The following is a 25,286-nucleotide window of genomic DNA, read 5'->3' on the forward strand; positions in this document are numbered from 1 at the left end:
TTGCAACAGTAATGAGTGTATGAGGTCAAGGCAAGGCTGACACTGTTCTCAATAAGAAACATTGTGATTGTGAACAAAGACTGTGGGTTTTTTTTTTTTTTTAATTTGTTTGCTCTTATTTTTTTGATGCTAGACAGTTGGAATGCCAAGGGCAGTTCTGTGCCAAGCCACAAAAATGAAAGGCTGGGATTTCCCCTAGGACATCAGCTTCCACACTAGCTAAAGGCCAGCACAAAATCTTCCCTAAGGTAGCAGTTTAGGAACTTCCTGTTGGTTTACATTTCAAACAGATTGTATTTAATTTTCACCTCACCAGTTAGTGCTCAGAGCGAACAGTGATATGGTCAGGAGACCGACGGATGGGGCATTCTGCTGAGAACTGAACCAGCGACCCCCCGGCTACTAGTAAGTACTGCTTGGTTTGAATGTTTTAGGTTCCCAAGGCTGTGGTAATCTGAAATATTAATTGAGCAAAATTGCTGTTTGGGGTTCTTGGTTCATAATTGTACAGTCAGAAGGAAATAAGACCTCTTGGTATCACACCGAACAAATCCCAAATGACGTTAAAATAAACAGGTTATAGGTAGTGATAGTGGGTCGATTCTCCTGAATAGATCAAAGAGATAAATCTGAAAGGCTTTTTTTGTTTGTGGGCAATGAGAAGAAATGCAAGCCGAACTATGAAAAGATTTAATTCTTCTTTCTTAAATAGGAAAAGCAAAGTGGTTCAGACAACTCTGAGGTTAGAATTCTGGCTCTGCTTCTTTTTAGTTATGTGGTCAAAGGCAAATTGCTTAGTATCCCTGATAACAGTTTCTCATCTGTAAAATGGGTATTACACCATTGTAAAAGTAGTTCTGTAGTATATGTAACAATATATGTGAAATCCATGTATTTTATTGCACCATTGTAAAAGTAGTGTCAGTTCTGTAGTATATGGAACAATATATGTGAAATCTATGTATTTTATACATATATATATGAAATTGAATGAGATTTCATATATAATGTAGAATTTTGTTTCTATAACATAAGCTTATGTTTGTTCTGCTTATGTTATAGAAGCAAAATTTATATAATAGGTTTCATATATAATGGATTTCCTGTATGTATACATAGATTGCAAATATGTAATATGAAATTCATACATATAATATGAAATATATGTCCTGTAGGAAATCCATTGTTTCTATACATACACAGTTGAGTCTTGAACAACATGGAGGTTAGGGGCGATGACCCCCCCCCCAGAGTGGAAAATCCACGGGTAACTTTTGACTCCCCCCCAAAACCACAAACAGCCTACTATTAACCAGGAGCCTTAGAGTTGGTTGACACAATTTTTGCATGCTAACACATATTAATATGTTAATACATATTATATGTATTATATGTAACATGCAAAATACAGATAAAGGGCCCTTGGCCTCCTCCCATCTTCCTGGGACTGCTCTGGCTCTGCTTTGCTTGATGCAGCCCTCTATTTTGAGTCTTGCTCTGATCACCAACACATCCCTGGTTGGAAAGATCTCCCCTGCCCCCAGGCCCTTCCCCTGTGGGGTCCCCCTTCTCGCGGGGTGCCAAGGTGGTCAAGGGATCTCCCCACAGCTACCAGGAAAGAGCTCCAGCTCTCGGGAGTCCGTTTCACCCCCAGAGCCAGGCAGGCACCTGAGATGGGTTAAAAGAACGGGGCTATGCCCTGGTCCTTGCTCTTGAGTTTCCCTCTGGAGAAAGCAAGTTCCTGGCGTGGAGGAGGGTTTATCTTATGCTTCCTCTTGGCGAAACAGGCTTCCTCAGCTGCATTGGGTCCATATCCTGCTGGTGCCCTGTCCTTATCTCTCCTCCTTGGTGCTGCTTCCCGCAGGGACTTTGTTGTCACAGTCCCTTATGGAGCAGGAAAGTCCAGGGAACAGGGCTCCTTCCAACACCTCCACAGAACTGCCCCTCGGTGAACACAAGTTGTCCGGATGTGACCTTGTTACTGTGGCGACTATCAGCCTCAGGAGCAGACTGGAAAGAGGAAGGCTGATAACCCATCGCAGGGACATTTGTGGGCACCGTCCTAAGGCTCCACGATCGAGTGGCTTATCAGTGAAGCACACTGTTGTTTGAGGACTAAGTGGCCTTTCACTCTTCCTTTTGACAGAGGAGAACAGACAGCCATCATGGAACCCAGACCTCAGAAGAGTCCAGGTACCCAGGGCGTATACTCTCTGAAGTAAAAAACTATTGAACGTGACAAACAATTCTCATCAAGCTAACCAGGATCCAGAAGACAGTTTTAGTGAGGCTAAGGGGTGGCATTCGGGGACAATGATTCTTGGTATGGAGAGTGTGGCAGGGGCTGTTGGATTCGGTTCATTATTTTGTAAGAGCTCACCTGTCTAGAAATTTGACATTTTCTGATTTTCATCAACCAGCTGTTCCATCTGTTGCTTGGAGATGTTACTCAAACACACACTAGACCAGAAAAGACTGAAGAGTATTTTGTAATTTATTTTAATTTTTTTTAAAAGATGCTAGCGACCCTAATCCTTTTTTTAATTTTTTAATTAACATATAATGTATTATTAGCCGCAGGGGTACAGGTCTGTGAATCACCAGGTTTACACACTTCACAGCACTCACCATAGCACATACCTTCCACAATGTCCATAACCCAGCCACCCTCTCCCTACCCCCTTCCCCTCAGCAACCCTCAGTTTGTTTTGTGAGATTAAGAGTCTCTTATGGTTTGTCTCCCTCCCAATCCCATCTTGTTTCTCCTCTTTTTTTTTTTTTAAGATTTTATTTATTTATTTGACAGAGAGATCACAAGTAGGCAGAGAGAGAGGGGGAAGCACACTTCCCTCTGAGCAGAGAGCCCAATGTGGGGCTCGATCCCAGGACCCTGAGACCATGACCTGAGCTGAAGGCAGAGGCTCAACCCACTGAGCCACCCACCCAGGCACCCCATATTTGGTAATTTAGTAGGAAATTCACACTTGAAGAAACTGCCTGAATTGTGGTCAGAGAGGTAGCTCAAGGTGTATTACTCAAATGTCCTTGTTCATGTTAACATGATTCATCGCAGGTGGGTAGTTAGGAAAGTTGAGTGTGGGGTGAAATAATTTAGAAAGCAAATTATCCAAATCAACTTGGAAGTAAACAGTTTTGAATACCTATTCAAAGCACCTATTATTAGTAAGGTCACTGTGCTTCATACTCTAGAGATTATACAGATTAAGTTATAGAGTCATTGCACTGGGTGAGTTTATAAATTTTGTTGGGAAGTTAAACACACGAGAGTATCTGTATTGAGAAGCTAAGATAAGCACAAATAATCAGTGTATGCTAGGAATCACGAAATAAAATGTGATGGGGATCTGAGGAAAAGCATACAAGTAGTTATGGGAATCCAGAGAGGTTTTATGAGAAGATATTGAAGCTGGACCCTACAAGATATGTAGGGTTTTAAAAGAGATTGGAAAAGGGCAGGTCTCAGCAGAGAGGGGTGGCATGAACAAAAAGCAGTGGGTGGGTTAGAGGCAGGGTGTGTCAAAGGACAACGGGTGTAGAAAGTAGGGCAGGGGAGAGTTGAGGATGAGGCCATGGCACTCTACTGTGCCTGACCTTGATCTCATAAGACCAGGAATCCTTGTAGCCTTTTGAGCAAGAGAAAGGCATCATTAGCTTTGCATTTTAGGCTGGTCGTATTTTTTTGAAATAGCTTTTTGTGGTGAAAATGGCATACAATAAACCGCACATATTTAAAATGTACAGTTTGATGAGTTTTGATATGTGTATATGCCTGGGAAATCATCACCGCAATCAGGATAATGAACATATATATCCCTCCTAAAAGTTTTCAGTTATTGATTTCCAGTTTGATTCCATGATGTTCTGAAAATATACTTTGTAAACCTTGGATCCTTTCAAATGTGTTGAGACTGGTTTTATGGCCCAGAACATGACCTGCCTGGGTACGCGTTGCATGTGCCCTTGAGAAAGGTGTTCATTCTGCTGTCGTTGAGTGTTGTATAAATATCAATCAGAACGAGTTTGTTGATAGCATTGAACAAATTGTCCAAGTCCAGTATATCTTTATGATATTCTGCCTATTTCTTTTTATCCGTTATGGAGAGAGAGGTATTGAAATCCCTGACTAATTGTGGATTTGCCTATTTCTCTATGCTGTTTTATCAGTTTTTGCTTCATGTATGATGAAGCTCTATTATTAGGTACGTAATTAGGATTGTTATGTCCTCTTGATTAATTGACCCCTTTATCATTATTAAAAAAAAAACCCTTTGATTGGGAGGGAGACAAACCATAAGTGACTCTTAATCTCACAAAACAAACTGAGGGTTAATGGGGGGAGTGGGGTTGGGAGGGGGGGTGGGATTATGGACATTGGGGAGGGTATGTGCTATGGTGAGTGCTGTGAAGTGTGTAAACCTGGCGATTCACAGACCTGTACCCCTGGGGATAAAAATATATTATATGTTTATAAAAAATAAAATTTAAAAAAAATGAAAAAAAAAAATAAAACAGAGCCATGATGGAAAAAAAAAAACAAAACCCTTTATCCCTGGTAATATTTTTTTGCTCTGAAATATGTTGTTTAAAATAGCCAGCCCAGCTTTCTTTGGTCTGCTGTTGGCATAGTATGTCCTTTTGCTGACCTTTTATTTATAACCTATTCATGTCTTTATATTTGAAATATGTTTCTTATAAGTACTATACAGGTTTTTTAAAAGTATTTGAGTATATAATTTTTAATTTTTGAATGTATTTTTTTTAAAATATTTTCCAAAAAAATGAAAAATGTGTTATATTTGAACATATTTTTTATATACTTATATATTTTTTATATTTGAAATACATTTCTTGTAAGTACCATATGGTTGGGTCTTGCTTTTTTGTCCACTCTGACTAATCTCTGTCTTTTAATTGAATTGTTTAGATGTGTATACTTAATGTGATTATTGAAATGATCAGGCTTGAGTCTATCATAGTGGTGTTTTCTATTTGTCTCATTTTTTAGTTTGTTCCCCTTTTTCTTCCTTTTTGCCCCTTTTTGAACTAATTGAGTATTTCTATGATACTATTCATCTTCTTTCTTGGCTTATTAGTTGTAACTGTTTTGTTATTTTAGTGGTTGCTTTAGGGCTGATAGTATGTATCTTTAACATAACCCAGTCTATCTTATTACAAGTGAAATTATACCAATTCACATACTATATAGGAATTTTACAAAAGTATACTTCTATTTTCCCCTCCTGGCCTTCATGCATTTTACTTATTGAAACTGTATTTTTCTTACACATATGCTACAACCTGCACAACATATTGTTAGTATTTTGCTTGAACAATCAGTTGAATTTTAAATGATTTAAAAATAAAAAAACAATTCAAATATTTACCTCTCCAGTTACCATTCAGTGTTCTTCATTTATTTATATAAATTCAGATTTCCAGGGGCAGCTGGGTGGCTTAGTCAGTTAAGTGTTTGCCTTCAGGTTGGGTCATGATCCTGGGATCCTATGATCAAGCCCCACATTGGGCTTCCTGCTCAGTAGGGAGTCTGCTTCTCCCTCTTCCCACCCCTGCTCATGCTCTCTCTCACTATCTCTCTTTCTCTCAAATAGAGAAATTAAATCTTAAAATAAAATAAAAAACAATTATTACAAAAAATATTCACATCAGAGAAAACATATGATAATTATCTTTCTCCAATTGACTTATTTTGCTTAGCATAGTACCCTCTAGTTCCATCCACGTCATTGCAAATGACAGGATTTCGTTAGGACAGGGTGTCCTGGGTAGGGAGGGAAGAAATGAGACAGGATGGGCCCGGGGAGGGAGACAAACCATAAGAGACTCTTTTTTTTTTTTAGATTTTTTTTTTTTTAATTTATGTGACAGAGAGAGAGATCACAAGTAGGTGGAGAGGCAGGCAGAGAGAGAGAGAGAGGAGGAAGCAGGCTTCCCACTGAGCAGAGGGCCCGATACGGGGCTCGATCCCAGGACCTTGGGATCATGACCTGAGCTGAAGGCAGAGACCTTAACCCACTGAGCCACCCAGGTGCCCCCATAAGAGACTCTTAATCTCAGGAAACAAACTGAGGGTTGCTGGGGGGTGTGGGAGGGGATGGGATAGTGTGGCTGGGTGATGGACATTGGGGAGGGTATGTGCTATGGTGAGTGCTGTGAATTGTATAAGACTGATGATTCAGAAACCTATACCCCTGAAGCAAATAATACATTTTATGGTAACTTTAAAAAAATAAAAGAAAATAAAAAGGAAAACAGGAAATAAAATTCAGATTTCTACTGATACCATTTTTTTTCCCAGCCAGAGGACTTCCTTTAATGTTTCTTACAATGCAGGCCTCCTGTTGATGAATTCCTTTAGCTTTTGTATGTCTGAAAAATGTCTTGAAATTGCCTTTATTTTTGAAAGATATTTTTGCTGCATTTAGAATTCTTGAACGACAGTGTTTTTCTTTCAGTACTTTAAATATGTTGCTCCACTGTTTTTTTGGCTTACATTGTATCTGGTGAGAAATCTAATATCTTAGTTTTTTTTTTTCCTTTTCCTTCTGTGTACATATTCCAAACACCACCACCATCCCTCCACCACCAGCTGATTTTAAGATTTTTTTCCTTTATCACTGGTTCTGAGCAGTTTGATTACGATGTGCTTTCATGCCATTTTCTTCATGTACCTGTGTTTGGGGTTCCTGACCTTGTTGGATCTGTGGATTTATAATTTTCCTTAAATTTATAAACTTTTTGGCACTATTTCTTCAAATGTTTTCCTGTCCACTTTCCCACTTAGGGATTCTATTACTTATATTGTAGGCCACTGAAATTGTCCCACGGTGCACTGCTGCTCTGTTAATGTTTTTTTATTCTTTTTCCTCTGCATTCATGTCGATAGTCCCTAGTACTTTGTCTTCACGTGCACTAAATCTGCTGTTCATGCTATCTGTCCTGTGTTTTTGTCTGTCTGTTTGTTGCTGAGACATTGCAGTCTTTACCTTTAGAAGTTCACTTTGGATCTTTTTGATATCACCTGTATCTCTACCTAATTTCTCATATCTATAAAGCACAGTTATAGTAACTGATTTATGGCTTTCTCTGGTTATTGGAACATCTGTGTCAGTTCTAGGCTCATTTCAATCAATTATTTTCCCAATTATGGGCCATGATTTTCCTGCCTCTTTGCATAGTTGGTAGTCTCTGATTCATTGCCGGACATTGAAAATTTGACCTTGTTGGGTGCTGCATATTTTTGTATTTCAATAAAACCTTGAGCTTTGTCCTGGGAGGCAGTTAAGTTTTTTGGAAACAATGTGATCCTTTTAAGGAACAGTCCTCAGCCTAGAGATAATTATCCCTCACTACTGAGTCAAGACCTCTTGAAGCACCCTACCCAATGCCCCACAAATTATAAGTGTTACCAGTCTGGCTGGAGGGAACAGTTAATTCTTCTGGTTCTGTAAGAGCACCAGACACTGTTCCCTCTAATTTTTTCTAGTGGTTCTTTGGCCTCAGGTAGTTTCCTCACACCCACATATTGATTTATATTCTTGAATACTTAAGAACTTGATGCGTGTTTCTGTGATTCTTTGTGTGAAGCTCTTCACTCTCTCTTCCCTCTCCAGCACTCTGTCCTGTGAACCCTAGAGCCTTGATCTCCCAGAACCCTTAGCTCTGTCTCCTCAACCCAGCCATCGCCTGGTTCCACCTCAGTTCCCCTTTCCTGTGCTGTAGCCTGGAGTCTCTCTCAAGGGGATTGTAGGACTTACTGGGATTGTTTCCCATCTCTTACGGATCAGTGACATTAGCTGCCCATGCTCAGTGTCTTGAAAACCACTATTTTATATCTCTGTCTGGTAGACCCAGTCTCTGTTTTTCTGTCTTTGCCCAAAGACCTAGATCAGTCAGATTTGGTGTTTAGTCTCAAGGGTATGTCAGGAATGGATTTGAAGATGTCAAGACTGGAATTAGGGCGTCCAAATGGACAGCTACGGAAACAGTACAGTGAAAAACATGCAAAGTTCTCGAATTCACACGAACTGAAACATACTGAAGCGTCTGAAGATCTTGAAGGCGGTGCTGATAGGAACAGGGAAATAGGGATGGATCCCAGAAGTATTTGGGAAGTGAAACAGGCATGATTTAATCATTGACTGGCCATAAGGCTGATGGAAGGGTGAGGGCTGGTAATTCTTCAGCATCAGTTCTGGAGAAAACAGTACCATTGCCATGGTCAACAAACACTGTCAGAGGTTTTGTGCCCTGGAGCTGGTAGTCTGTGTGAATACTGGGGACACCCTGGGAATGTCTAAACTGGGCAACGTCTTCACAGATGTTTACATTACTTTATTATTATTTTTTTATTTATTTGACAGACAGATCACAAGTAGGCAGAGAGGCAGGCAGAGAGAGACAGGAGGAGGAGGCAGGCTCCCTCCTGAGCAGAGAGCCCGATGCGGGACTCGATCCCAGGACCCTGAGATCATGACCTGAGCTGAAGGCAGAGGCTTTAACCACTGAGCCACCCAGGTGCCCTTACTTTACTTTAAGATTCTGCTACTTGTAGGGACACCTGGGTGGCTCAGTCAGCTGGACATCTGACTCTTGATTTCAACTCTGGTCATGATCTCAGGGTTATGAGATCGAGTCCCATGTCTGGCTCCATGATGGGTATGAACCCTGCTTGAGATTCTCTCTCCCTCTCCCTCTGCCCTTCCCCACCTTAAAAAAAAGATTCATCTAATTGTATACAATGTTATTAGAGACTTCCAACACCAAATTTTCATAAAATACCTACATCCCTTGAATCCTCTAAATTTAGTACCACCAAAGAGGACCTATGTTATAGGCAGATGAGAGACTGGTTTACCGTGCAAATGACAAAGGCTAAAGTTTCTTCTATTATTAATAATAGCTACTCTTCAGTGAGCCCTACTGTGTGCCTGGCCCAGTGCTGAGATATTTCCATGTATTAACTCCTTCAGTCCTCACCACAAATTCGTAAGGTCAGTTCTATTGTCTCTATTTTACAGATGAGGAAACAGAGAGATGGTGATCCAAGGTGCTCTACAAATACTTGTTCAGTAAATAAACCTGTGTTCATCCAAGGCCACATGATGATTTTAAAGAAGAGCTAATAGCAATATTGTTTCCTTCTCTTTTTTTCTTTTTCTTTTCCTTTTCCAGTGTGTGTGGGGTGTGTGTGTATAGGGATGAGGGATGGGAAGCAGACAGAGTTGCTTCAGAGGGACGAGAGGGAGGCAAGGTGAGGACAGCTGCCTAAGAATTACTCAATTCTGTGGACACCTGGCTGGCTCAGTTGGAAGAGTATGTGACATCCCAGGGTCATGAATTTGAGTTGGATGTAGAGATTACTTAAACTTTTTATTTTTTTTAAGATTTTATTTATTTGACATAGAGAGAGAGACAGCAAGAGAGGGAACACAAACAAGGGGAGTGGCAGAGGGAGAGGGAGAAGCAGGTTTCCCACTGAGCAGATAGCCCAATGCAGGGCTCGATCCCATGACCCTGAGATCATGACCTGAGCTGAATGCAGACGCTTAATGACTGAGCCACCCAGGTGCCCAATAAATAGACTTTCTAAAAAAATGTTGAAGAAGGGACACCTGAGTGGCTCAGTCGGTTAAGGATCTCCCTTCAGCTCAGTCATGATCATAGGGTCCTAGGATGGAGCCCCACCCAGGGCTCCCTGCTCAGTGGGGAGCCTGCTTTTCCCTCTGCCCCTCCCCCTGCTCCTGCTCCCTCTCCCCCTTTCTCTCAAATGAATAAATAAAATCTTAAAAGAAAAAAAAACTATTCTAAAAAAAGTGTAAAAAAAGAATTACTAGATAGACGATAGCATAATAGCCCCATCAACTGTGCTACCTAATCCTGACTCTGTTTCCACTTAATATAAAAGCTCTAACTCTTTAGTAAAGTCTGTCTTTTATAAAATCAAGGACAAACTAGAACAGCCTGGATGTGAAAGCAAAACCAAGCTCTTTTTGTTTTTTTAATAAATTTTATTATAACAACATTATGTTTTTCTAAATAATAAAAGTAGTGCAGATTTCTGGAAGACATTTTTGAAAATACAGGGGGAAAAAAAGACCCTATACATTTCAGTACTTACTGAGAAGCAGTTAATATTTTGGAAACCTTGTGATTTAACCACTCTGACACCTCATTTTCAATAGCAGGTGGTTTTGCTTTTGTTTGCTAAGCCAAGGCGAGGCAGAATTACCCTGCTCCTCAGCCTGGTTCTTCCAAGAGTAGAGACAAACCTTGGCTCACAGCTAGAGAGCCAGCAAGGTGCCCCCAGACGCTAGAGCTAGACATTAAGGAGCTTCCACATGTCTTCTGAAGGAAGGCCCTGATTGTGGACGAGTAAGAGGAACCGTGGTGGTCCTTTGTCTTCTGTTTTCCTGGCCCCATTACAGATGTTCTTTCCCATAACTGAATAATTTGCAGACCTTTCCAGAGGTAAATAGTGTTTTCTGATTGCAGCAGTTCTCTTTTCCAAAATTTACAGGGAAAAAACACTGAATCTGTTCACTTTCTTTTATTAGGCAAACCATTGGCATTTTATTATGAAAATGAAGTCTGCAAACAAGATTATTTTATTAAATCCCCACCTCCTCAGCTTTTCTTCTCTGCTGTAAGTGTGCACCATGATTTAACAGGCCTCCCACAGGCTTGTGAGCATTTTAAAAATCCTTTCTTTTCTTCCGAGATTTAACTAAGATGCAAAATGGTTTCTTTTTTTTTCAGTCTTCTTGGAAAAGGCGGTTTTTCATTCTTTCCAAGAGTGGGGAAAGGAGCCTTCGTCTTTCCTATTACAAAGACCAACATCGCCGAGGGTCCATTGAAATCGACCGGTGTGTATCCAATTGAGAATACAAACAAGTTGCCTGCAAATCGAAATTTAAATTGACTGAAAGAACCAAAGGCTTCACACTCAACAGTAGTTGTTGCTGAAAAGAAGTTAAAATGAGGAACATTTTTGAGTAAAACATAGCAAAATACTTATTTTGTATTGTATACTATAGTTCATAAGTTATTACTCAATAAGCATCTAGTTACAAAAGATTTTGATTCACTAATTTATGGATGAGGGCTGATAAAATCATCACTTCATAAAGTCAACATGGATTTTTTTAAAGTATTTAGATTGGCTTTTTTTTTGTCTTTGCTTTCAGAAATTTGTACAAAAAGAAAAGTAGAAAACATGATACTTTGTAGAACAAAGACTCTAACCGAAAAAAGAATCTCTGAATTAAGTTTGAGGCCAAGTAAAGTATTCTCTATCGGTGGTGAACCAGATCTAAACGTCTTTTCTGAAATTATCAGACATTGATCAAACAGATCTAAATTTTATTCACTTTGAATCCTAATATGAAACGCTAATCTTCATGTTCGAATCTGTTTAACACTTTGTGTCTGTATCTGACAGGAATTCCAGTGTAGAAGTTGGCATACATGGCCAGGAAAAAATGCAATCTGTACAGAAGATGTTTAAATGTCTCCCTGATGAGGTGATGTCCATACGAACTACTAACAGGGAATACTTCCTCATTGGCCAGGACAGGTAAGTCGTAAGACAGCACAGAGTGTTTCCTGTGCGCCCAGTAAAAAATAGACACACAGACAAATGAAACATTATAAACCGATAAACAACACCCTTTGATCAGAAGCCCATGGCTACACCCTTCAAGACCATCTTGATAGTCTTCCCCATTTGTGACAATATCTTGAAAAATCCCAGTATTCGTTTCCTAGGGCGGCCATACCAAAGGACCACAAACTGGGTGTCCTAGAACAACAGAGATGTATTGTCTCACTGTTCTGGAGGCTAGGCATCTGAAATCAGGCTGTCCCAGGGCCATGCTCCCTCTGAAGTCCTAGGGAAGTTCTCTTTCAGGTCTCTCCTAACTTCTGGTAGTTCCTGGACTCGTGGTAGCAGAACTCTAAGGTTCACACAGCATTCTCCCTGAGTGTGTGTCTCTGCATCCAAACTTTTTATAAGGACGCTTGTTTTATTGGATTAGGAGGCCAGTATGATGTCATCTGAACTAATTACAGCTACAACAACACAACCCGATTTCCAAATAAGGTCCTATCCTGAGGTACTGGGGGTTGGGACTTCAGTATCCAAATTTTTGAGGGGACACAATTCAACCCATACCCCTATCACCATCACCCCAGATGCACTTCATGTGAAAGGACCCAATACACTCAGGGATGCCTGGGTGGCTCCCCTGGGTCAGCGTCCGGCTCTTGATTTCAGCTCAGGTCACAATCTCATGGGTTGTGAGAATGAGCTCCCTGTGGAGCAAGGAGTCTGCTTGTCCCCCTCTCCCTCTGCCTCTTCCCACCAGCCCCCAACCCGCTCTCTCCCTCTCTTAAATAAATAAATAAATCTTAAAAAAAAAAAACAACAAACAATTCACAAACAACTATCCAAGCCGCCTATGTTAGGGAGGGGCAGTACTCATCCCTGAGGGGGTCTTCAGTTTTTAAGAGGGGCTCCTGGGGCTAGCAAAGTGCCTAATGGATCCTTTATAGATGATCATCTGCTTGGCAGGAAGGCCAGGGTCAGGGGAGGAAGAGGAGGTAGCGAACGCCCTAAGTTATGAAGACCCTTGATCTGTTGCAGATGAAGCCCAAGGCCAAAGGCTCTCTTTTTACATCATCGTGAAAAGTCAATAGAAAAGACGATGTGATTTATATAAATGCATTCAAACCCATTCTTCATAAACACATGCCTTCCCCGAAGGGAGGCATACCAGAATAGCTACACAAAAGTGGCACTGACAGGTGAAGGGGCTCGCTTAAGAGCACAAAAGAAATCAGTGTCAAAGCCAAGAGCTCCAAACCCTGTGATTATTACCATTATTTTCCAGCATTCTTCCCCCATTTCCCTGCGCTCGCCTCACAGAGGCGGCGTGAAGATTAATTCTAGTGCACAAGTGTGGAGGTGGTGAGGAGTCCGTGGGTCATTGAAGCTACTTCAGAAAAAAATCTTTATTTCCCCGGTACCTGCTCCCACTGCCTGTTCCAACCTTAATAAAAGAACCCTTCTCTGGTTCAAAAGGAACACAGGTGCTATTGTTGCCACACACCAGCTGCGAGTTTATTCCTATCGACAGGGAGAAGATTAAAGACTGGGTCTCCTTCGTGTCATCATTCTGCCTCGGGGGAGAGACAGCACGCCACAGCCCACAGGTGACTCCCTCCCTCATGAAACGCCAGGGCACACGAGCACACCCTCTTTCACGAGGAAACAATGGTAGCTTTTTCTTTTCCTTCTCAGCCCCTGGCACTAATATGAGGAAGAAATAAGTGGGAGAATGTACGTCCTTGTCATTTTTATGAGTAACAATAGGAAGAAATACTTTTGTGTCTTGCAAGACACTTCAGGTCTTCATTACTGGGGCCGGAGGAGTGAAGGGGAACTGTGGCATTATAGGAAGAGTCGCTGAAGCTAGAGTATTTTCCATCATTGTTATGCTAGGTGCATAACGGCTACCTTTTGAATGACTATGTCTAGGGTGGTTTCTGTAAAAATGCTTTTTCCTATCTCTTGCGTTTTCAATGCAATATCTCTTTCATGTAAAGACTAATAGGTTTAAGTGTTTCATTTATTTCCCGAGAACCTTCGCGAATTTACACGAGTCCTTTCTTAGGGCAGACCTTTATAAATGAAACTCAGTCTCTAGGCATTGTTTTGACGTGTTTTCTAAGTTGTTCCATGCTGACAAAGAAAGCGGAGGCCAAGGAGGAAGGAAAGTGAGACGGGTCTATGAGTAAAATGATCAGAGCCAAGGGGTGGGCTGCAGAGAGGGGTCGCTTTGGAAAGGTGGGTCTAGGGAAACTCAGGGCATCTGAAGGCCAGGCTGGAAGTCCTCAAAGGTTTGGAAGCGGCAGAGAGGCACGATTGCGTCCTGTCTTAGTGAGAGAAGGCTGGCTGGGGTAAAAATGTTCGTGGTAAAAGACAGGAGGTAGGAAGCCCAGACACAAGGCTGTTGTTTAATTCCAGGGAAAAGATCAGTCGTGCCCTGATTGTAATATTTCTTTTCCGTAAGCAGGAGAAATTCTCACTGGGCGGTAAAAGGCCCTCTTCAGACCCCAGCCCTCTCCTTGGTCCTTCCAGCACATCAGAAGCGGTCGGCCCCACCACACCAAGAAACAGTCTTCCAGACATGGTAATCAGACTCCCGTCTCTCTCTCTCCTTCTCAGACGCCCTGCCTGGGGGTCCGCGGATGCTTCAGAAGTCTTACCAATGTATCTGACACTTTGCTCTAAGCCTAACCCACCATAAGAATGACTCTTAGCACTAGTGATGGTCTTACGTTCAGTCTGTTTCTTGTACCACAATGAGTCTTACTGCTCGCCCTGCCTACCTCGAAAGGTACTCATTCTGGGCGCCCCTCGCCCTGCATCCACGTATGTGAGCTGGGGAGCCCTCCAGCTAACCAAAAGCCTGGCTGCCAGCCTTTTCCTCCCTTTCACACAGAGGGCACAGAGTACCTCTGTGAAAAGATTCCTGAAACACCACTTGGTTTTCTGCCCTATCATCTGTACTTCTGGGGGAACACCAAGGTTCTTGTTAACTTCCTTCACTTACCCAGATCAATCTTGCTTCCCTGTGTGTGTGTGTGTGTGTGTGTGTGTGTGTGCTTGTGACTTCGTCTTTCTTTCTAGTGAAATCCATTTGAGGGGAAAAAATGCACCTGGCCCTTGAAAGTGATTTGTGATTATACTCTCTGGTTTGCTCAGATTTGTAATCTTCCCAAGTCTGGATAAGTGGGCTGAGTAATTGTTTGTTTGCTTGCTTTTTTTTTCTGCCATGGATACCTTTTGTCCTTCAGAGATGTAACCATTGACTTTCCCTTCTCCCTGGGTACGCAGCAGGTCTGAATACAGCATAAGCTCCTGTTCTTTCTAGCTGGAGCTCTCCAACTATTTTAAAAGCTTTCTATAGTGAATCAAATTCACCAGGCCAAACACCTCATTTGGTATTTGCAGGAAATGGGTTGCAAAAGATAACTCTTCTCAGTAAATGCCTCTTGTTTTTCACGCACAATACCCCTCTCCCTAAAGATAATGTGGGGGTTGTCTTGCCTTTTCACACGCTGTGTTCCAACTCCGTGATTTTTCAGTCAGCTCCGGTTACAAGTACTGTCTGCCTTGTTGGGTCTTGTTGTTGCCCAAACTAAGTGGGAACCTTCTTCACCCCCAGCGCGGCGTGGTCTGGTTTCATGATCTTGGTACCAAAGAAATGGACACAGTTGAAAGGATTATGTTTTTAAAATCCCTTTCCTTCAAGGACTTCTTAGAACACATTCAAGACCTTTTCAAAACCCCCTGCTCCCAGGCATTGTTCTTAGAAGAATTAAGTTGTACTTAGAACAATTCTCCTGCCACTCACAGCAGCTGCTTCAGTAGACTATCCTGTATCTGCTGGGGAGGGAAGGTGGTAGTTGGTTGAACCTGCATTACCGTGAAGACTATAATTCATGCTATCACATGATCCACATGAGCAAATTCCATTTCTATGGAAACAATAGAAGTATGTGAGCAGAACACAAAAGAGGAATATTGAGCAGGAAGAGGGAAGGTGTGGTGCCTTGACCATGGGCTAATTACCTTCTCAGATGGCGTGAAAACTAGTAGGTGCGGGTGGGGACCTCCATGGCAGAGCTAAGTGCCTTTAGAACACCACTCCCCCAAACTCCCCCAGCCCCGCCAGAGTGAACCACTTGTTCTGAGTTACAGATCCCAATTGTAGAGAAAGCCGGAAAGATGGGCTTATATTTTTATATCACCAAGGTGATCCAGATGCAAGAGGCAAGTTCAAGTTGTGTGGGCTTCTTCTTGCAACCTTGGAAGATCCTCTGATCTTCTCACCTCAATTAATCTAGGATGGCTTTTCCAAAGAGCATATGGTTTAATTCTGTCCCCTGCAAAAAGAAGAGAAAGAAAGAGAGAAAGAGAGAGAGAGAGAGAGAAAGGAAGGAAGGAAGGAAGGAAGGAGGGAGGGAAGGAAGATAGGAAGGAAGGAAGAAAGGAAAGAAAGATGGAGAAAGGGAGAAAGAAAGAAAATAATTAATTCTGTCTTCATCTCTTTATCCAGCATTTAATGGAAAAAAATTCTCCAGGACTCAGACAAGCCCATTTACTACATGATTTCTTGTCAGAGACTACAGAAGATACAGAAGAAGAGAGTTATTATGTTAGTCCTAAAAGCATTCTTTTAGAGGTAACCCCCTCCATCCATTAACCCTTCATTCCTTGTACCGATATTTGTTGGGCCCTGGCTGCGTGCTGTTCCTGGGGGACTAGGCGGGCTTCTGTGGAACAGAGCGATGAATGGGGCTCAGGTGATGTGTCACAGTGTTGACTCTTGAATAGGAGCACCCAGGAGACCAGACAGGAAGGACTCCATGCTGATGAGAGATGCTCGGAAAATGCATGGAGTGCACGAGGGAAGGAAGGCAGGGGAGGTGATTTCCAGAGAGAAGACCACGTAAAACTGAACTAGTAAGGCTGGTAAAACTGAGCTAAAAGGCCATTGGTAAAAAAGATCCCCCTCCCTGCCCCCGCAAATTAAGTACAAAACTGTGCAGTAGAAGTTCAGAGAAGGAGGAGATACATGGGTGAAGGCAAGGAAGTCAGAGGGGGCTGTGGGACCTCACAAAGCCTGAACACAGCTTCGTCAGGCCAGAGGGCAAAGGTGCCATCCAGGTGAAACCAGGGGCCAGAAAGTTGGCCCTGGAAGTCCACCATTTATAGGGGAGCAGCGGAAAAACTGATTTTTCCAGTTATGGGTTCATGATGAATCTGTTAGGCAGGCAGCTAAAAGCCCTCAGGGTTCTGGATCAACCATTTCCCCCAATGGCTTAGTCATGAGGGGTTTGTGGAGAGCCTTTGGGGCTGGGGGGGGAGGATGCATTTCTAGGACTTCTGCAGCCCCCTGCAACCCTGTGTTGTGTGGGAGTCTGGCCCAGCCAGGTGACAGGGTCCTCCAGCAGCACCGGCTGGGAAAAAGAGTTCATATCATTAAGTGCCTGGGGATGAAACAGAAGAATAAATGCAGTCCAGCATTGCAGTCCAATAAAACGCTATATTGGGAGCATGGGGGAATCCAGGAGGAGGAAACAGACTTGGAGTTGGAGAGGCTTTCCGAGTCCAGTCTCCTAGAATGAAGGCCACTGTTCATCCCGTGGGGGATGTACTTACCATTTCAGGGCCCAGGGCCATCATGGAAGGGTTACGAGGTCCCTGGCTATTGGTAGACTTGCGTTTACGTCCATTCTTCTTGTCTGCAGTTGAATACTTTCGTCGCTTCCGATGACTCTGGTGAATCTGCCGAGGCTGACAGTCTAGACCAGTTCTCCGAGACAACTGAGAATCACTACATGTCAATGAAATCCTAGTATGTAAAATTGCCGTGTTCTTAAAACTGATTTTTAACCAACGCACTCTTTTAGAACCATTACTGTTGACATATTAATTCAAAAGCGTTGCCATAGACCAAGTTACTCTATTATTCCATAGTCTCAAAACAAGAAGACATGAGAATGATTTCTCTACCTCCTGAAAACCATTGAGTGATCACCTCAGACCATATTCTAGCTCCTGGGGAACTTATTTTCTATTCTGAATGTATACTCGCATTCTCCCTTCTGCGCTCTAAGTCCTCCCAATGTCAAGGGTTATTTTGACGCCATTTCCATTTTCAGAAGAAAAGTCTGTCAAGTTTGATTCTGTGATTCTGAAGGCTAGGCATACTTGAAGACCTTGTTAGTTTTCACAAGGCTCCTAGCTACTGAAATCTGATTCACAGACCATAGAAAGCTGTAAACAGACCTGCTGAAAAAGGATATTGTATTAATTTCTCATACCGTAGTGTTTTCAGAGAGATGTCCCACGAGACTGCTGATAGCAACAAGGAATCCCAGGCCCTTCCAGAGATCCAGAACGGGGGACTTCACTTACAAGAACAAGACTCACAAAGTGACTCTTGTCTTCCACCTGCCAATATGGAAGCACAGACCGTGAATGACAAAAAGGGGTTGGCCTCGCTTACTGTTGTGCAATTATCTATTCTAATCAAGTAAAGTTCTAATTTCTAAAACTTTACGGGCCCTTAGAGCAAGGCAGCTTTCCTTTTTTAACGGAGAATTCGAAATTTAAAGTAATTCCTAAAAATCTCCAAGTCAGCCAACATTTTGACCAGCTTCCCCTTCTCACTGATGAGATGGACAGTGAGTAACAGAGCTAGAAGTAAAGCGGTCCCCTGGGCTGTGGGTAACATTTTCAAATATTTCTAAAAATTCTCCCCTGGCTAGTATTTCAGGCCCTGGAACTTTGGATCATGCTGAACTAAGTAGCGTGTCCCCCAATGTCTACAGTTAAAATTACGGGCACACAAGTTGCATGGTGTCTGGTTATAGAATGGGAGGGGGAAGGGATAGGCTTTGAGTGATGCCAAGAGGTATCTGATGAGATTGTTCTCCATTTTCACTCTTCCATTGTCGTTTCTATGAATCATTTCCAGTGGAGAAATGAGCAGATAGATGTGATATATTATCAACTTAGTCCATTTTTTACTCTACTATCTGCCATGCACTACCACATTCCAAGAGGGGTAGGGAGGGCATTAATGAATAACTTAAATTCATATTCTGCAAATCTGGGGGGCAATCTTTAACTGGAAAATACCATCTTAGATGTAATAGGGCAAAGTCTATTCAGGAAGTCAGTTCAGAACCAGAGACTATGGCCTGATGTGACTTTTACAAACATTTTATCTCATAGTAACATCCCTGATGAAGGCCAAGTGGAGCAACTAAATGTGTTCCTTTCTCCTTCCGACATCATCAATTATCTCACTCTCACAGAAGCCGCAGGTCAGATATGGTAGGTGGGAGATCTGAGGGTTCTTGATTATAAATGGGGTGGGAAGATAGGGAGACAACAATTATCTTGAAACTCTGTATGTGGCAAAACAGAGAGCTTGGATGGTAGTGTTGCTGTTATCACCAAAGGTCTTTGGTTAGAGGCAGAGAGAAGGGTGTTGCTGTGGGTTGCAGATAGGAGGACCCAAAAGTCCAGTAAGCAGCAAGATTCTGATACTTGGAAGGTAAAAAAAAAAGCAGAAAGGAATAGGTATGGTCCGGGGAAATCATTCTGAGCAATGACTATTAAGTCATTAATCACTGAGCAATGACTATGGGATAAATGAATGAAGTGTGTGAAGTCAACAAGAATCTAAGGTCTAAAAGAAAAGGTAGGACCAAGGTCAAAGACTTCCAGACACCTCTTGGTCAGGGACAGAAGCAAAAGAGAGAATTTTCTTAAAATCAGCACTGTTTATTTGATTCTAAATCCTTTTAAAACCTTTGCAATTTGTTTGGGTGGAAGATTACATTTTTACAAGGGAAGAAACCCCTTTAATGTAAAGGGGTGACAAGTTCTGTAAGAGGGCAGGAAACGCGATCTTCCACTTTTTCAAATTTCCTAACAATCTCAGAGGTTTTGTAAATACTTGACTGAAACTGTTGACTTCTCTGTGCCTGGGCTTGCTCATTCCTCCATTCACGTATTGTTCATTAGATAGTCATTGTGTAATCATCACGTGCTCCCTTTCAGTAAATACCTATTAAACATCTTCTTTTTATTTGGAGTTACGTGGCTGTAAAAAAATATTTTTTGAAGGTAGTGCTATCCTTCTGGGGTCTCATAGCCTGGTGAAAAAGACAGTCACATAAACAAGCAAATATAAAATGCATGTGATTTAAATATACAAGGAATGGGTGTTCCCACCGTGCAATAGAAGTCCTGGGGCAGGGAGAGTCATTAAAGGAAGGGGAATGTAGGAGGACTGTGTAGAGACGGTATGATTAGAGTTGGTTTTGGAAGAAGGGTAGGGTCCAACAGTAGTGACAGATGAGCGAATATTCCGAAAGAAAATGGAGTTTGTCTGCATCAGATGTGGTGCACAATAGCTTAAGAAGCTTGTGGTGGTCATCAGGGAACCCTAGTCTGTGTCCTGTGGGCACAGTCTCACACTTGAGTTGAATGCCGTGTCTCATTGCAGTGTGGCTCAGTGGCAAGGCCCCGCACGCCTGGGATGCTTATTTTTTCACGGAGATCATCTTTTGGCCGTGAACGACCTGAAGCCCCATGGCCTGGACGAGGCCTCCTTGTTTCTCAGCCGGTCTGTCCAGAAGGAGGTGAGTCCTGCTGCCCGGCCCTGGCCAGGAATAAGACCAAGGTCTTGGGTGGAGTCTAAACCGTGCATGCAAATACATGCAAATGACAGAATGTTATTTTAGAAGCTTTTCAAAATTGTTTCATATAAAGGAGTATTTGGAGAGGGCCAGGGGTAGGAGACTGAACATCAGGGTCCAAGACCTCAGACACAGCATGAGGTGGTGGAAGGAGCTTGCAAGGGAATCCCATTGGCTCAGGGTGTGTGTTCCATTTCCTTTAGCCAATTTGTGCCTCAACTTTCTCTTCTGCAAAATTGGGGGTAAGGCTCATACTCATTGTTGGAGAATTAACTGTCATAATTGGTATCGCGTGCTTACAAATGGGACTGGCCCACCCTAGGCACTCTGTTGCGTTTACTGCTTTTCCTTCTCCAACTATTGGCTGGGGCATGTGGGCCAGGGTACCCTTTTTAACTCTTCAGGCTCCTTATCTCAGAAATTGGCCTCACCATATCTTCCTCACAGAGTTATTGGAAGAATTAAACAGAACGTGTGAGTGTGTATTAACTATGTATGTTCTCAAAGGGCTAGCCATGGCTTTGCCTGCGGGTGCTGGTTCGGTGGGGCAAATTCCTTCCCCGGCCTATGTTTATTTCTAACATGCCACATAACCTTGGGAAAATCATTTTCTTCTCTGGGCTTCACCTTTGTCTCTCTACAGTGAGATAGTTGTTTTTCAACCTGTGCTCCTCGGGCCCGTAAGAGACAAGGACTTGAGGAAGAGGTGAAGAAGGGGACAGTATGCATATAAGACTTCAACAAGAATCATCTACATTTGTCATTTATCTGCTTCCTACATTGGCTCTGTTAGCTCTCCCGGAAGAAACGTTTCCTTGGCTTAAAATTCCTGAAAACCACTGTGCTTGATGATCTCTCCAATTTCTTCCAGGGTTTACAATTCTTATCTCTTCTGCATTACACAATAACCTCATTGGTTAACCAAAAAACATATCCATATTCTCTAAATGGAGAAATCCAGCAAGGATGAGGGAATTATCTAAGGGACATAACTAGTTAGTGGCAGGGCAAGGACTCATTCCTCCCTTCAGTCACTCATTCACCATTGACTGAACGCTTCCTTTATGCTGGATCCTGGGCTAAGTCCTAGAGCTACATAAATGGCCTCAGCCAAAGCTTAAGGAGCTCACATATTATGGCTCAAATAGGCACATTATATGCTAGTTACAGTACAGTGTGTGCTTTAAGATGTGAACAGAGGGCGGGAACAGAGAGGGAAAAGGAGTGAATCTATCTGAGGAAGACCAGAAAGGCGTCTCAGAGAAGGTGGTGTCTGGCTTGGGTTTTGAAGACCGGAAAGGAGTTTGGAAAAGAAGCAGATGTCAGGGGCTCAGTCCAACAACCAGGGGACTATAATGTATTTCCTTGGCCAGAAACCTACCCTGTAGCCAAGTGTTCAATATAATCTTCTGAATGTTACCAAACAGTACTCTGATCCAAAGAGCTAGGCATCAGCTCTGAAGCCAAAAAGAGGGGTGGGTGGGGTGTGGAGAAGGGTTTGCTGGGGAGCAAATGCAGGAAGTTCACTTGGGCACTCCTAACTACAGAGTACCAACACTTCCTTTCTAGACTGTGAAGCATCTTGTGTGGGAGGCGACAACAGCATTTCTCCTGTGCTGACTTTGCCTGTCCCTTTCTATTGGATAACAATTAGATGTTATGGAGAAATATGGGACGTTCGCCAACATGGTTATCTGGGAGATCAAAAACTTCTACTTTCCCATCCCCCCTCCCATTCCTGACTATTGTTTATGTTAAAATGGATGTCCAGTTCTCTTTAAAAATTCAAATAGCTGGTCCTTGGAAGGGAAAAGAATGTTGGAAGGAGGGGGATGTGTGGAACCAAAGGAGGGGCAGCCAAGGGCCCTAATTGTTTTAGAGCATTTGGACTGATCCCATCCACTTTCCCTCCTGTTGGGCTACAGTTGAGAGACGAGGAGGTTGGGTTGAGGACAGGGTAGGGACATTGAGAGAAGGCCATGTGAGATTTAAAGGGTTGGGGGGAAGGGGTGTGTATAAAAAAAGAAAGGAGGAGATGCTAGATTATAGGGGAGACACATCAAACTTTAATTTCCCCCTGATCTTGTCCGGGGCTTGTCCAGCCTTGTTTGTGCTGGTTTTTTATGGTTTCATCTGGATTTTCTAGTTTCAAGAAGCTTTTACATCCTGGTACAACTGGGCCCATCGGGTCTACTCTACAGGCTCAGGCTGGCGGCCGCCAGAGAGTAAAATCCATCCTCCACCTGACTATGTAAGTCATCGTTGCTCCTCTGGCCAGATTTTGTGGTTCATGGTAGGATTTTCTTCAAAACCAGCTTCAGAGGGTGTTAATGAGGACAGACTGAGAACAAACAATCATAAGGATAATCTTTAGTCATTTAGTTTCCTTCTTACTTGTAGAAAATAAAACTCACCATCGGCCGGATCCCAAATTCAGAGAAATTTCATGCTGTCTCCTGCATGTGCTCCTTAAAAAATGAGCGTGTTGTACCTTGTCAACTGGGTAAGTCTGGACCTGGGAAGACACTGAAGAGGAGTCCGGCCATTAGAAAGGGTCAGTGCAAAGGAAGTGGAGAGTAACAAGCCAAGACCCGCAGAGGAGCAAAGAGGGTCCCTGGACTCTGCAGGGGCTCTGCCCCCTCACCGCTGTGTGAGACGAGGTGAGTTAACACAGCTCTCTGATTTTCGGCATCTACATCTTAACGGCGGGGATAACTCCCCTCTCTGGCTATTTGCATCCGGGATGTTGAGAGGGCCAAGGGTGGTAATGACTGTGGAACACAGAGGAAATGGAAGGCCTCAATATCTCAGACTTTGTCCCACACACCACTGAGATTGGGTAAGTCCCTCATGTAAGATGAACACGGTGTGTTCTGTGAGGCGGTACCCCACGTAATCCCTTCTCTGTTGGGAACATACGGTGGGAAATGCTCATTCCAGGAACGCAAGGTTCCAGAGAGATGTGATATCATATCAGTTCTCCCAAACACCTCCTGCTCCTTGTCATGCCCTTGGTCCAAAATGCCTGGCAGAGTCGCCTCTTGGACTCAATAATTATCTTGTTTTCTTAAAGACCCAGTAACTATTCTAGAAGTCAAAGCAGTTTCAGGTCATATACAGTAAAGATCTGTTTTCTCTACAAGGAATTAAGGCAATGACTTAACACTTCTGAACTTGAAAGGTTTTAACTAATTGATACAGTAATTGATCCTACAGGCCAAAAACATCAAGTCTTTTTTCATAAACAGGAAAACGGAGGCAGAGAGTGAAAGGACTAATCAAATCTGGGAACGTTAGAGCATAAGGAGGCTTCAGGAAATATGTCTTACCACGTTGTCATTTTGTGCCGGAAGACATCAAGGCCCCAAACGTTTAATACAAACAAAACAGAAACAGGCTCATAAATACAGAGAACAAACTGGTGGTGGCCAGCCAGAAGGAGGGGACAGGAGAAGTAGGCAAAGGAGATTAAAAGGTACAAACTTCCAGTTATCAAATAGGGCAGTCTCCGGGATGGAGCGTGCAGCCTGGGGAATAGAGCCAATGATACCACAATAATATTGTTTGGTGACCACACTTAACTGTGGTGAGCAGAGCGTAATGTACAAGATTGTCGAATCACTCTGTTGTAGGCCTGAAACTGACAGAACACAGCATGTCGGAAAGGAACAATAGTAAAGCGGTATCCTCTGTGGTTCCCAGTTTCATAGCTGTATAGTGGCAGAAAAAGAATCTAAGAAATCTAAGAATCTGAGAAACAGATGTCCTGATCTTCACTTTGTTTTTGGACTGAGGTTTGAAAAGACCTTCAGTAGACAGAAGACACATCCAAATACAGATCTGTTATCCAGATTGTCTAAAAATCCTTACCTCCTGTTTCTTTTTTTAAGCTGGATTGAAGACTCTGCTTTCTCCCTAGTTTTATTGAAATGTCATTGACACATGGCATGGTATCGGGTCAAGGTATGCAACGGAATGACCTGATGTGTGTGGATTCACCTACTGTTCCTACTTCCAGAAATCTGTCCAATGGAAATACTCACCCAACCCAGATTGTTCTGTAATGTTCACTGCATTTTTGTAAGAAAAAATAAATTCTTTAGGAATTGCTTAATTATGAGGACTTCCTGGGAATCCCACTTCCTGGGATTGGTTGCTCTGAAGATGTTAAATATTCTACATGTGAGTCACAGAAAGATGTTTGCAATATAGTAAGAATGACAGAAGCAAGTTGCGGTGTGCCTGGGTGACTGACTCAGTCGGTTAAGCGTCTACCTTTGGCTCAGGTCATGATCTCAGGATCCTGGGATTGAGCCCCGCATCAGGCTCCTTGCTCAGCAGGGAGCCTGCTTCTCCTTCTGCCTCTGCCATTCCCCCTGCTTGTGCTCTCTCTCTCTCTCTCTCTCTAAAATAAATAAATAAAATCTTAAAGAAAAAGAAAAAGAAAAAAGCAATTTGCAGAACAGCAGGCATGACATCGTCCTATTTTTACAAAAATAAATTATTGGTATTTACATATATGTATATGTGTATACAAAATTTCCCCAACCCTAATAAGAGAGAAATGCCTAGCTCATCTGGTTGTCGTGAGGTTTAAATGGGTGAGGTGTGGACGGCAGCTAGGACACTGCCCAATATGCAGTGAGCACTCAGTGCTGGTTATGCAGCTGCTGCTTTGACAATGCTGTTTTGTTCCGTAAGAATAATCTCTGAGAAGTAGGAGCACGGTTGGCCATGTGGGGGAGGCATTTCTATTATGTTTGAATTTTTTTTTTTTTTTTTGCAATGAGCATGTCACTTTTATTTAAAAAAATACAAGTGGAAAATAAGTAAATTTTATATATTTATATAAATATATATTTATTATATAAATATATATTTATATAAATGTATATTTCTTCTTGAAATAGATTTATATTTATATCTTATTTACATTTATTATATAAACATAAATTTAAATA

General features: G+C 42.4%; 1 protein-coding gene across 2 annotated transcripts; it reads left to right on the forward strand.

Moving 5' to 3' along the window:
- Nucleotides 1-318: 318 nt before the first annotated feature.
- Nucleotides 319-23,724, forward strand: LOC111145324 (pleckstrin homology domain containing S1). 2 transcript variants are annotated; one of them, XM_022500162.1, is made up of 13 exons: nucleotides 319-405; nucleotides 2,147-2,193; nucleotides 10,596-10,684; nucleotides 10,798-10,904; nucleotides 11,480-11,614; nucleotides 13,176-13,251; nucleotides 14,115-14,231; nucleotides 16,164-16,289; nucleotides 17,359-17,465; nucleotides 17,940-18,146; nucleotides 18,851-18,952; nucleotides 20,133-20,268; nucleotides 22,726-23,724. In XM_022500162.1, exons 2-13 carry the CDS (start codon nucleotides 2,166-2,168, stop codon nucleotides 22,903-22,905), a joined length of 1,410 nt encoding a protein of 469 aa, XP_022355870.1. In that variant the 5' UTR covers nucleotides 319-405; nucleotides 2,147-2,165; the 3' UTR covers nucleotides 22,906-23,724. The 2 variants fall into 2 exon arrangements, with proteins under 2 accessions (XP_022355870.1, XP_022355869.1); XM_022500161.1 differs by lacking the exon at nucleotides 319-405 and having other exon boundaries at nucleotides 2,166-2,193; nucleotides 14,112-14,231; nucleotides 22,726-22,905.
- Nucleotides 23,725-25,286: the final 1,562 nt, after the last annotated feature.

This window comes from Enhydra lutris, unplaced genomic scaffold, assembly GCF_002288905.1.
Source record: "Enhydra lutris kenyoni isolate GAN:26980312 unplaced genomic scaffold, ASM228890v2 scaffoldscaffold12, whole genome shotgun sequence".
NCBI lineage: Eukaryota > Metazoa > Chordata > Mammalia > Carnivora > Mustelidae > Enhydra > Enhydra lutris.

Coding starts and splice junctions, on each gene's coding strand:
- LOC111145324 (XM_022500161.1), top strand. CDS start 2,166: ATGGAACCCAGACCTCAGAAGAGTCCAG. Junction 2,194..10,595: donor CAGACCTCAGAAGAGTCCAG/GTACCCAGGGCG, acceptor TTCTTTTATTAG/GCAAACCATTGGCATTTTAT. Junction 18,953..20,132: donor GAAGCCGCAGGTCAGATATG/GTAGGTGGGAGA, acceptor GTCTCATTGCAG/TGTGGCTCAGTGGCAAGGCC.